The sequence below is a fragment of the Trifolium pratense genome, linkage group LG1 (genome assembly GCF_020283565.1).
Source record: "Trifolium pratense cultivar HEN17-A07 linkage group LG1, ARS_RC_1.1, whole genome shotgun sequence".
Lineage (NCBI taxonomy): Eukaryota > Viridiplantae > Streptophyta > Magnoliopsida > Fabales > Fabaceae > Trifolium > Trifolium pratense.
Window position 1 is genome coordinate 44,758,101 of NC_060059.1, and position 13,660 is coordinate 44,771,760.

Below are 13,660 nucleotides of genomic sequence, written 5' to 3' on the forward strand. Positions count from 1 at the left end.
TCAACCTCTGAAGATCTTTTTTTGATATCTGTGAAGATTCCCTTTGCAAGTCAACTCTTCTACCAATGAAGAAAAGGACCCTTCAAGCCTGATCAGTTCAGCTACCCTCAGTTTGTCTGTACTCTCTTGAGAACGTGGGTCTTCAGAATTGTTAGCTGAATAAGGAAAGTCTACTCTGCAGTAGTCAAAGTATCTGAAACTCTTACTCAGTTTAGATACAAACAAACTGCATCAAGACAGACTGCTTGAAGACAAAAGATTATCAACTCCAACGGTTCTTTTTGCAACGACTCTTTTCTGGTACTATATATACTAGAAGGATCAGCTGCAACATATACAATTTTATCAAGAATTGAACGTGCGCTGAACAAACTCTGAACTCGTTGTATACAAGCTCTGAACCTTTCATCAAGTGTTTTTGCACTTTAGTCAAATACTCTGTACTATTTGTATTTGCTCTCTTTAGGTTCATCTAAGAGCATTTGTATATTTTTATATACTTTACTATTACTTGAGGAAACTTAAGCTTGTGTGCTTAAGTGTGAAGTCTTAAGCTTGTGTGCTTGAGCATTGTTGAGAAGTCTCTTGCTTGTGTGCTTGAGCAGGTGTAATCTTGTGTGATTATAGTGAAATCCCTTGGAAGTGCAAGGGGACTGGACTACTCTCGTTTTGTGAGAGGAACCAGTATAAATTGCTTGTGTGTGATCTCTCTCTCTCTTCTTGTTTATTGTGTTATTTATCCGCTGCCGTTTTAGTTTTGTTAAGAACTTGAAAAAGTTTTAAACTTGACTAAAACACAATTCAACCCCCCCCCCCCCCCTTCTTGTGTTTTCACACCTTCACTATATATATAAATCCTAAATAGTTCTCCTACCACTAATCATAACCCTAATTATATTAACCAATCATAGCTTTTAAATCATTTTCTTTAAAAAATAAATAATAAAAAAATTAACAGTTGTAATTAATTGTTTATTTAGCCACATGCCACATTATTTCTAATGATTTGTCATATGCCACATTTAATTTGAAGTATTCATATGTCTTTTCATTTCATTTCTATTCATATATCATTATCCTTTTCATATGCCCATTTTAATTACCAAGAAATCTAATGGTTTCCAATGAAAAGTTGTTTTAAGCAATGAAAAGTTGTAAAAATTTAATTTCATATAAGCACCTATCTTTTCGGTGGACATTATAAATACTTTTTTATTTCTTTGTTTGTTTTTCAATTCTTTCCACCACCTTAGTCATTTGGAAATAATTGATTTTCTTCTTTACCTATATTTTTTTTTATCTTCCTTTAACATTCACTTCTTCATCCTTCTTATTTTTTCATGTAGTTCTTTTTTAATGTGCTTGCTCATGGTATTAGGTAATAGTTCGTCATTTTAACTATTTTCGTTTCCTCCCTTGATTACTTGCATTCAAGATATTTACAGCAGTAGTTTTAATTCATATGCTTTGAATATATACAAAATCTTTTGTTTTGTAGATATACTAATTTACATTGGTTGATCTAACAAATACTTTATTTTAATTTTTGTCCAGGTAGATATTACTATCATCATGGAAGTAAGACCTGGTGTGATTGCTTATATATTTATAATATAATACTACTATTATACAATTGTCTTTATATATGCTACTATTTATTTTGGGTTTCTATTACGGGAGTATATATATATATTAAATAGTGTATTATTTTTTTTTGAAGCATTAGTGTATTATTTTTTATTTATTTATACTTTTTATGTTTGCATTATATATATTTTGCTTTTAATTTAGAGATTGATATACTTTATCTATATGTATAATTGTGTTTCTCCGAGTAATTGACACTGTTTATGCTTAATAATTGATTTGTTTGTTTGATTTTTGGTTACAAAGTTGGAAGAATTTGAAGAATTATGTTTGTACCAAAAAAACAACTTATGAACTATGTATGTCATTGCCTAAAAAAATGTATGTTCATGATTTTTTATTTATTTCAAGTTTCAACTATAGGTCATTCCTCCTTCAATTATTTAAATTTTTTAGTTGACGTTATATTATAAACAACAAATAACACCCGTGCATTGCACGGGTAAGAGTCTAGTTAATATTAATAATAATAATATATAGTGTATATATGGACGGATTCAGGGAATCTGCGGGGACCGATGCTTCGTCCCTGATCCATGCCCCGAAGTGCTCGCGGGGGAATTTTTGCCTCAATCCCCATCTCCACGGGGATAAAATTATTGTTTTCGGAGCTTTGAACAAGGCAATCCCCGCGGGGATCTGCTCCACCAGATGCAAATTGACAACCCTAAAAACAATAGATCTTTTAAGACTAAGGAAACTCCAATTCACCAAATGTTAGATAAAGTTAAGTTACATTCGCTTTGTTGATGTCAATCTTGGTTTACACTCTCACATGTGTGGTCGAGCCCTTTTGTTTATATATTATGGACATCAATTAAGTTTTTTGTTTTCAATGTATTTGATTCCATGTTATATGTTTTTGAGATTCTCTCTGGTACACTTTGTGCCGGTGAGATTCTCCATTGGTGGGTGATAATTTGTTAAAAAAAAAGGTTTAAATGCAGTTTTGATCCCTCTATTTTGAATTTTTTGAAGTTTTGGTCCCCCTATTTCAAAAACCAACTTTTCAGTCCCCCTATTTTAGATTTTTTGTACTTTTGGTCCCCCACTTCATTTTGAGGCAATTTTCATGATGTGGCAGATGACACATGGACACTACAATTACACGTGACATTATTATTTATTTTATTTCAATTAATCATATTATTAAAAATTATTTTGATTACAGTAAAAAAAATTATTTTGATTAATAAAATATTAAATAAATAAATTAAAAGAGATTAATCCCAAAAATCCCTAATTTTCCTAGAATTCTTCACCATCATAGTTGTGTTCATCCTCTCTTTTCCAAATCCAAATTTATTCGTCTATCAACAAAAAAAAAATCCAAATTTATTCAACTTCATCACCAACCCCACCAAAACCTTTCTATGTTTCTTCCACTTAACTCCTCGTAACCAAAAATCTCACTAATGTGAACAAGAAATTTTTCCATGTTTTTTCAATCAGGAAATTGTTCATTGTTTCCCAATATCAATAAAATTACCTATTTACCGTCCAAGTTTATTTTTCTATAACTTTCCTCATAGTATAAAACTTCAGACCCAAAGGGAAACCAACTCAACAAAGCATTCCCTAATTTTGAAGATGAGATGAGGAAGAAATCTAGATTTGAGATGAGATGATGATCGTAGATGAAGAAATTTGGGAAAAGTAGGGATTTTTGGGATTAATCTCTTTTAATTTATTTTTTTATTTAATATTTTATTAATCAAAATAAATTTTAATAAAATGATTTATTGAAATAAAATAAACAATAATGTCACGTGTAATTGTAGTTTTCATGTGTCATCTGCAACATCATGAAAATTAACTCAAAATGAAGTGGGTGGGGGACCAAAAGTAAAAAAAATCTAAAATAGGGGACTAAAAAGTTGGTTTTTGAAATAGGGGGACCAAAACTTCAAAAAATTCAAAATAGAGGGATCAAAACTGCATTTAAGCCAAAAAAAAATAGTAAAAAATAAAAACAAATAAAAATAATTTACCGCTATTTAACAATTGCTTCATTGTTAAGCCTATCAAAAACCTAATCCAAAGTCACAACAACTATACCTATAAATTATATCCACGATCACAAAATAAGGATTACTACTACTGATTGAGGCATTGCATCAAGCTTGACACCTCATATAAACACCACATCGTTCCCCCAAGAAATAATAATAGAATTATCAACGAGACTAATAATCGGTAAATTAACCAAAATAATCATCCACATAAAATACTATTTACACTATCACCACCACCCTCTTCTTTTCTATTGTATCTTTCAAGCTTTCTTCCGTCTGTAACCATCACCTCCTCTGATTTTCTTCAATCTCTTTTTCTTAATTAATTTTTTCATTATTGTTTTTCCTTTTCATTATTAAACATCAATTCAATCGCTTATTATTATTTTTCTATCTCGCAGAACAAACAATTTGGCGATGATCATCATGATGATAAAGTGAACGGAAGAACAAAAGCGTTTTTGTTAAAATCATCATAAATCGTTTACTTTGTTCATACAAAAATTTGGTCTTCGACTTTCTCGAACACCAATTAACAACTAAAACTAGGTATTTTATCAGATATAACCATTTAAGTTTTGTTTCTGTTTTGTTTTTGAGTTTTCTACTTCGTTTGATTGTGTTTGTTATGTTCTTAACTGATCCTGTTCTTTTTTCTCTCATTGTGTGTTTCTGTTTGTTTTTGTTTTTTTTTTTTTTTATTATTATTATTATTATGCTTGCTTTGTTCATTTTCTTTTCGTTTTTGTAATTTTTTGTTTAACATATGTTTAATGCACAATATTGTTAAAGTCAATGATGGAACCTGTGTTTGATTTGTTTAGCATGAGACTTTAGGTTTAGTCTTTTGATCCTAATGTGACTGGTTTTGCTTGTGTTGGGTTAAAGTGGTTTGTAATGTTATTATTATGATGTTATGAGAATGCATCATCACCACACTCGTAGCACTGTTAATTTTTTTTGGGTGAGTGTTAAGATTTTTTTGGGCGATGTTGAAAATCATGAAAAATGGTTACTTGTGCTGTTTATAATTAAGGAAAGCTTTGATTAACGGTATAGTTTAGTTTGGTTGTTGTTCTAGATTGGAGTTATGAACTTTCCTTTTTATTTTTCTTCCTAAACTGGAACAGAAACGGCATCTGTTTCCGGCTCGGAAATCTGACTTATTTGGTAGGAATTATATTATATAATAATGAATGTAAATTGACTAGATTTTTGTACTGCCCAGGGTTCAATTTCCAAATTGGGGGTAGGAGCAATTAATGGGAAGTCGTGGTCAAAAGCGTCCAGAAATGGTAGATGAACTGCCTGCTGATAAGAGGGCGTGCAGTTCGTTCGATTTTAGACCTAGTTCTTCAACCGCATCGGTTCAAACCGATATAAATTCAACACAATCCACAGTGGAGCCCAATGATAATGACATGGATACTTCCTCGTCTGCTTCGGCTTCAAGTCGATCAGAGGGTGAGCCAGAGAAGGATTCAGCTTATGGATCATGTGATTCAGATGAAATGGAGCAGTATCATAGCAGTCTCCACGAATATCACAGACGGAGACTATCGAGTGATCATGGAAAATTTAAAAACATTATATCAAGCTTGAGTGGACAGACTGAACCTTCTGGTCAGTTGGCTGTACTTACTGAGCTCTGTGAAGTCTTATCATTTTGCACAGAGGGTTCACTCTCCAGCATGACTTCAGACTTGTTATCACCACTACTTGTAAAGCTGGCAAAGCATGATAGTAACCCGGATATAATGTTGTTTTCTATAAGGGCTATCACCTATATATGTGATCTGTATCCTCGATCAGCTGGTTTTCTTGTTCGTCATGATGCTGTTTCTGCTTTATGTCAAAGGTTGCTGACTATGGAGTACCAAGACGTAGCTGAACAGGTAATTGGTACTTATTTGGTTGCAAGATATGTTTTTTTTTTTGCTTTTCTTTTGTTGTTTTTCTGATAGAAGGAAAGGAATATAAGTTATGGATATTGTATTTCTTCAGTGCCTTCAAGCATTGGAGAAAATATCGCGAGAACAACCACTTGCTTGCTTGCAGGCTGGGGCAATTATGGCTGTTCTAAATTATATTGATTTCTTCTCAACAAGTATACAGGTAAGCATCTAATACAAAGGCATCATCATCATAAGTATTGGCAGTTTATTTTTTGTTAAAAAACCAAAAATTTAAAATAAAAAATATTTTACCATTTAAGTCATTAGAGGAGTAGAGAATAATTTTCTTATTTTACTGATCTCTCTCTTTTTCCTCTCACAGAGAGTGGCTCTTTCTACTGTGGTGAACATATGCAAGAAGCTTCCCTCAGAAAGCCCCACGCCTTTCATGGAGGCCGTGCCCATATTATGCAATCTTCTTCTATATGAGGATCGGCAGGTACCGATGAATGGACTTCAGATATTATACTTTTTGTATTTGTAACGGTTTTGAATTTCTTCTTTGTATTGTATACTGAAGTGCAAATGTACTTCCACAGCTTGTCGAAAACGTTGCTACCTGCTTAATCAAAATTGTTGATCGAGTTTCTCATTCCTCAGAAATGTTGGATGAACTTTGTAAGCATGGATTGATTCAACAGGTCACACATCTCTTAAGTGTAAATGGCCGAGCGACCCTATCCCAATTAATTTATAATGTAAGCAATTTTTTATATGCTATTTTCGTATCCTACAGTTCTCCATTTTATTATGTATGAACTTATGCTATAAAATTATGAATCTATTATTTTCCTTGACAGGGATTGATAGGATTACTTGTTAAACTTTCATCGGGATCAGTTGTAGCCTTCAGGACTTTATATGAGCTAAATATAGGCAGCATATTAAGAGAAATATTATCTGCATTTGACCTCTCACATGGTGTATCAACTTCACAGCTTGTTGGTGGACACTGTAATCGGGTATGCGGCTTGGATTTGGCTCTGTTTTTGTCTTTGGCTCTGTTTTTGTCTTTCTACCGGTGTGCAGTTTTAGAGTATGACAAGTTTCCTGTTTAAAAGTGGAATATATTGGCATCGTCATTTAGCTGTGTCACAAGTTCAGTAATTGGCAAATTTTCATATTAATTGTACTAATAATGCAGGACCACAATTAAATATTCATTTCCGAGAATCTAAGCCAATATCCCTATGTTGCCACTAGCCCCTAAAAGAGTCATTCCTCTACACATTAACAGTAACTTGGTACCTTAAAACTCTCATCATAACTGGGTCTAAGGAGGGACCTGATTCATTGAGTCTGCTGTAGGAAGTCTTTACTTTTTTAAGTGTTTGATTTCACAACTCAAACATGTGACTTCCTACTTCCTAGTCACATGGCTGTAAGAAAGTAATTTAGGAAAAAGAGAACACAAATCCAATGAGCTTGTAGCTTGATTAGCATTGGATATCTGAGGTTTGGTCCTTCACCGTGCGACCTATGCTCCCTGACCCACCTGCTTGCACCACCAATGTGCCAAAAGTTGAAAAACACAGACGAATGTCTATCAATGTCTTCTGGAACAGCCTATCAAACTGGGAAGTCTTTATGGTCCAACATGACACGCTGCTTTTTAGGAAGCTAAGTGAAAAATGTATCTAGAAGGCTGCAATAAGACATATTGAACTATAGTTGTTGCTGAATAAAGTGATGACTTGCTTTATTCTATTTCAAAATCATATTCAATTTTATTTTAAATTTAATTTATGACATGAACTACAGAGTGTATTTGATTGTCAGCATTCCATATCTCTGCATCGCACATTTTTAATTCTTATCGATTTGGTGGGTTAAATGACTCATTTTTATCACTGGCCAGTTTCATATGTGGACAGTTTTAATTGCATAAATTTCTGATGAGGCTGAAATGATTTATTTCTGTACTTTAGAGGAATGGTATAAATGTTCTATTCATTTTTTTTAAAACTATTATGGTATGAGCTGAGCTATATTCTATTACCTATGCAACAAAAGCCTTTGGAGGTAAAATTACTATTTTCGTACAATTGGTTAATTTTGTTCTTAGTATTTATCTAGTAGTGTCAGTCTGAAACAGTGGATGGTTTTTCTTCTAATTGATTCTTGTTTGTGTGATTTCTGAGATTTCTTGTACCGAACAGTGTGAAAGGTTTTCTTATTTTTTGTCGACTTACTAGGTATATGAAGTACTCAAATTGCTCAATGAACTTCTCCCTGGCCTGGAAAAAGATCAGAATAATCAACTAGCATTGGACAAAGAATCCTTCCTAGCTAATCATCCAGATCTCCTGCAGAAGCTTGGGATGGATGTGTTTCCCATGTTAATCCAGGTTAGTTGATTTTCTTGTAGTTAGCTCAATACTCTTTCATGATTATTACAATTAAATACCTAACCTATCTCATCTTTGCACAGGTGTTTAATTCTGGTGCAAGTTTATATGTTTGCCATGGATGTCTATTTGTCATGTACAAGTTTGTATGTTTGACCAAATCTGGCATGCTTGTGGAGCTGCTGAAGAATGCCAGTATTTCAAGGTGAAGCAGGCTTTCTTATCCTCGGACTTGCAATATTATTTATATTTTGTTAACGTATTGATTTATCTGGTTAATGTGACAGCTTTTTGGCTGGAGTATTCACTCGGAAGGATCATCATATGCTAATGTTAGCCTTACAGATTGCTGAGATAATCCTTCAAAATTTTTCTGATATTTTCTTAAAGTTATTTATAAAGGAGGGTGTCTTTTTTGCCATTGAGGCACTCTTAACACCTGAAAGATCATCACAATCGGTGTACCCAGTATTTAGTGGCATTCAGCTGTCATTAGACTCTGGTCAAAGGTCTGCTTCTAGGGAGGTCCTCAAGTGTCTATGTTACACATTTTCAACTACCCAATCTCCTACATCATCAGAAGCCAGAAATTGCAAACTTGACAAAGACTCTGTTCATCATCTTGCAGAGCATATTAAAACAAAATACTTAGCACCGGAACTATATGATTCTGAGAAAGGATTGACTGATATTTTGAAGAATCTAAGAGCACTGTCTAATGATTTGTTGAGCATGTCTACTGACGTAAGTGCTCTTGCTGTGTATGAAGAGAAGATCAATAGGGTACTGGATCAAATTATGGATAAGCTTATTGGCAAGGAAGAAGTTTCTACTTTTGAATTTATTGAGAGTGGAGTTGCCAAAGCACTTGTTAATTATTTATCTCTTGGCCATTATATGAGGAAAAACAACAGGGTGCATGGTGTTTGTGGTCACACTGCTGTCATAGAAAAACGTTTTGAGGCTTTTGCTAGTGTATGCTTACGTATTTTTCAGCCTCTCTCTGGCGACACACCCCTTTCTGTATTAATCAGGAATCTGTTGGGTGCACTGACTTCATTGGAAGCTTTCCCTATTATTCTGAGCAATGTACAAAAAATGAGAAATTCATTTGCTACTGTTCCTAATGGATGTTGCATTCCTTATCCTTGCCTGAAAGTCCGTTTTGTCAAGGGGGAGGAAGAAACTTGCTTGAGTGACTGCACTGAGGATTTTTTTACCGTCGACCCATTTTCTTCTTTGCACTCCATTGAAAGATATCTATGGCCAAAGGTTAGCGTGAAAAGGCCAGAAAGTCCACCGCTTCAATTGCCATCAAATACAAGTTCCTGCCTAGAAGAAATTCCAGCAATTTCGGCACCTGCAGGCATGTCGACAGATCTCCGTGAATCACAGGTAATATTTGTGACCACTGTCACTGGTTTATTGAAGTGACAGCCTATTTATGTTTTCCCCTAGTAAATTTATCTTGTTTTGGGGGGAATGAGTGGTTGTTTCATAAATTAGTGTTTTCTTTTAAAATAAATAAATAAATTCAACTATACTGATTTTTCAGGGAGAAGAGTCAAAGTCATCAAAGCCTAGACCTGATCAAGCAGTCAATGTGAATGCTGGGGACTATTCTTCTGGAATGCAGGTTTTAATCTTGTTCCTAATTAGGATATAATGCAGAACATTCTTGTATGTTATTTGTGTCAAAGTATGTCTAGTTATGTTACACTTTCACATATATTTAAACTGTCTTTTCTAACAGATTGCAGATGAAGAAATGCATTTCATTGCAGAACCAGACTCAAAACTAGAAAAAGAGCATCCAACATCTCGTAGCAACAAATCTGCTGATAAACTTACTTTTTACCTTGAAGAACAACCCCTAGATCAGAAATTGACTCTATATCAGGCAATTCTTCACCAAATAATAAAACAAAATGATTCTGGTTTTGGTGCGAAATTATGGAGTCATGTGCATACATTAACCTATAGAACAGCTGTGAAATCTGAGGACATAATGCCTTCGGATTGTCATTCTTCATCTGAAGATTTCTCTCATGATAAAGTTTTAGCATTTTATCAGCAGACACCTTTTTTATCAGACATGTTCTATTGTGAACTTGTTTCTGATTTGGAGAAGTCAAGTCCAACTTATGACATTCTGTTTCTTCTTAAAAGCTTGGAAGGCATGAACAGATTTATATTTCATCTTATGTCACGCGAAAGAATTTGTGCTTTTGCTGAAGGTAAAGCTGATAATCTGGATAGCCTAAAACTAACAGTTCCTACTGTTCAACTAAATGAGTTTGTGAGCAGCAAGTTGACAGAGAAGCTGGAGCAACAGATGAGGGATTCTTTGGCAGTCTGCATTGGCAGTATGCCTTTGTGGTGTAATGAGTTAATGGCTTCTTGTCCTTTCCTATTCAGTTTTGAAGCAAGATGCAAGTACTTCAAACTGGCAGCATTTGGTCAGCCACGGATACCACCTCACATTTCTTCTGAAACAGTAAGTGACAGGCGACCGAGCCACGGTGTATTGCCTCGAAAGAAGTTTTTAGTTTACCGTGACCGAATCTTGGAGTCTGCTGCACAAATGATGAAACTACATGCCAGTCATAAAGTGGTTCTTGAAGTGGAATATGATGAAGAAGTGGGCACTGGTCTTGGACCAACTTTGGAATTTTATACCTTGGTGTGTCAGGAGTTACAGAAGTCTGGTTCGGGCATGTGGAGAGAGGATGCTTCTTCATATACCTTAAAGACAAACTTGCAGGCTGAGGAAACTGGAATCCATTCTTTTTATGGACTCTTTCCCCGTCCATGGTTGTCAACGCAAGATACATCTGGTGGCATACACTTCTCTGAAGTAACAAATAGATTTTTCCTTTTAGGTCAAGTTGTTGCTAAAGCACTTCAAGATGGAAGGGTCTTAGATCTCCACTTTTCTAAAGCCTTCTATAAACTTATTCTTGGAAAGGTATTGATTTTGGAAAGCTTGCGTCATGTAGTAAGATGTATAACGAGAGGGCCACTATAACTGACTTATCATTTCTATTTGCTTATAACCTGTCTTTTTAGGAACTTTGTCTCTACGACATACAGTCACTTGATCCTGAGCTTGGTAGGGTACTGCATGAATTTCAAGCACTAGTTAACAGGAAATTTTGTTTGGAATCTGTCTTTGAAGGGAATTCTGAGTTGGAGCAGGGACTAAGCTTTCGAGATTCCAGAATAGAGGATCTTTGTCTTGATTTTACTCTTCCTGGGTATTCTGATATTGTTCTTGCTTCAGGGTCGGATCACACCATGGTAAAATATTGCTTAATATTTTGCATTGCAATTTTTTTTTAACCCTTTTGTTGTTAGATTATAAACTTAATATTTTCAACCTTTTTGGTAGGTAAATATGAGAAACTTGGAGGATTATGTTTCACTTATTGTGGATGCAACCGTGAAGTCTGGAATTTCAAGACAAGTGGAAGCTTTTAAATCCGGCTTTAACCAGGTCATTTGCTTTGTCTTTAATAATAGTTGAAATACTTTAACAATCCTAGGATCATTGCATTGACTGCTTCAATGCAAAAATGATGTTCAATAAATATATTGTCAGAACTAGGTTTTGTGACTTGACTGTCAAAGTTATTTCTTATTTGTGTCTATTAGAGCGCCCATGAATGTCTTGTGTATCTTCGTTGGGATTCTCATTATTTTTTTAAACTTGTAGGTTTTTTCCATTGAACATCTTCAGATTTTCTACGAAGAAGAACTTGAGCGTATACTTTGTGGAGAGAATGATTCTTGGGCTGTATGTAATTTATTCTAATCAATTTGTATTTTCTTTTTCCTATTTGAGTGAGCGGAATGAAAAACAACTTTTTGTTTTAAAAAAAAGGTTTAATCATAGTAATGTCTTGTTAGCAGGTCAATGAACTTGCAGATCACATTAAGTTCGATCATGGTTACACCGCCAGCAGTCCTCCAATTGTTAATGTAAGCATATATATATATATATATATATACACACATCTAATTTTAGATATTTTTTTGATCTTATGTTCTGAATTAGTTTTTTTGACTGAATTTCTGTCATGGGGACTCAGTTGTTGGAAATTATCCGAGACTTTGACCATGGCCAGCGACGAGCATTTCTCCAGTTCGTGACTGGTACACCCCGACTTCCTCCAGGAGGATTGGCATCTCTCAATCCAAAGTTAACAGTTGTCCGAAAGGTCTACAAATTATATTGATACACTATTTTTCACCATGGCTTTTACACTAACATATCCTTTTTCTTGTTAAATTTTTTTGTAACATTTTTATATTGTGTGTTCAACAGCATTGTAGCAACCAAGCAGACACAGACCTACCTAGTGTGATGACTTGTGCAAATTACCTTAAGCTACCTCCTTATTCGTCAAAAGTACCGTATCAATTTTTCTGTTTCAAACTTTTAAACACTTTCAACAAATATTTTTTAAAAAAAGAAATCTAAATATTCTGACACTGTTGAATTTCAGTTGAAGATGAAAGAGAAGCTCTTGTATGCCATAACAGAGGGTCAAGGATCTTTCCACCTTTCATGACTTCATTCTCTTGTTGACTGGATAAGTATTTGGATTTTGAAGGTGTAATTATTAGGGTAATTGATAGTGATGTAGATAAGGGGTACTAGTATTTAACCAGTTGCTGGCAGTGCTGATCAAACAAGTTACTTTCTTGGGGACAAAGCTCCTGTCTTCACTGACTACAAATGTTGGGGGGTGTATATAACCTGCCGATAGTTACTAGCTGTTTTTTCGATTGTGTCCGCTGTATAGAAACGGAGGGCAATTTATTTAAGTGGTCATGCTTTAATATTTTTTGTACAGTACTAGTATTTTGTATATGGAAGGGACCTTAATGATTAACGGCCGTTTGCAGTGATAACATAATACTAGCCTGCTAGCTTTGCTATTTATGATATGATTTTCAGTGAAATTTCATTCCACTTGTTTACTTCCATTCATTTATGCATTGTGACTGCAAAATAAACACCTGCGATGAATCATGTATTGAAAACTTGATAAAGCAGGTAGTAGGTAACTAAATATAGTTTAATGGAAAATTTGATGCCAACTATTGAATATATGAATATATGTGATTTTTAAGTCCATGGGATTCAGTTGAACCCCTTCAACATTGTATGGCTCCGCCACATGTGACATACACCCAAGAAAGAAACATACTACCTGCGAGAATAGCATAAATGAGGCAAGGTCAAGGCTAAAGTTTGTAGGTCATGGTGTTTTGACTAGTGGGATTAGTTTGACCTATAAATAGCTCCTGTACATTTCATTTTAAAAACACAATCAACTAAACAAATCTATTTCTCACCATTTTTCTTTCATCTTTATGTTTTACTTCTACTTTTGCCTTTATTAGTTTAGTGGCTCACAAAAATACTCAAGTTCATACTTAACACTCTTTGGAGAAGTTAAGGATCAAAAGTGATAGAACCAACATCCTCCAAAAAATTTCTCATTCATGAAAGAGCTAGAAAGAAATAAAGAGGTTGATATTAATGTGGCGGATCTTTTCGCAAAGGCATTTCCTACATCAGTTTTCAAGAAACACGTACGAAGTATTGGAATGTGCCACCTTCAAGATCTTTGAAGAACTACATGTGCTTGGTTGAGGGAGAGCATAATGTTGTACTCTTTTTCCC

The 13,660-nt window shown here is 34.4% G+C and overlaps 1 protein-coding gene across 3 annotated transcripts; it reads left to right on the plus strand.

Annotated features, from left to right (window-relative positions):
* Positions 1 to 3,686: 3,686 nt before the first annotated feature.
* Positions 3,687 to 12,943, plus strand: LOC123922139 (E3 ubiquitin-protein ligase UPL4). Of its 3 annotated transcripts, none has more exons than XM_045974892.1 (19): positions 3,687 to 3,843; positions 4,064 to 4,211; positions 4,891 to 5,557; positions 5,667 to 5,777; positions 5,940 to 6,056; positions 6,157 to 6,315; positions 6,418 to 6,579; positions 7,813 to 7,965; positions 8,049 to 8,170; positions 8,253 to 9,360; positions 9,521 to 9,601; positions 9,719 to 10,933; positions 11,035 to 11,265; positions 11,357 to 11,461; positions 11,681 to 11,761; positions 11,878 to 11,946; positions 12,057 to 12,185; positions 12,293 to 12,376; positions 12,474 to 12,943. In XM_045974892.1, exons 3-19 carry the CDS (start codon positions 4,925 to 4,927, stop codon positions 12,537 to 12,539), a joined length of 4,626 nt encoding a protein of 1,541 aa, XP_045830848.1. In that variant the 5' UTR covers positions 3,687 to 3,843; positions 4,064 to 4,211; positions 4,891 to 4,924; the 3' UTR covers positions 12,540 to 12,943. The 3 variants fall into 3 exon arrangements, with proteins under 3 accessions (XP_045830848.1, XP_045830853.1, XP_045830840.1); XM_045974897.1 differs by having other exon boundaries at positions 3,746 to 3,940; XM_045974884.1 differs by having other exon boundaries at positions 3,746 to 3,936.
* Positions 12,944 to 13,660: the final 717 nt, after the last annotated feature.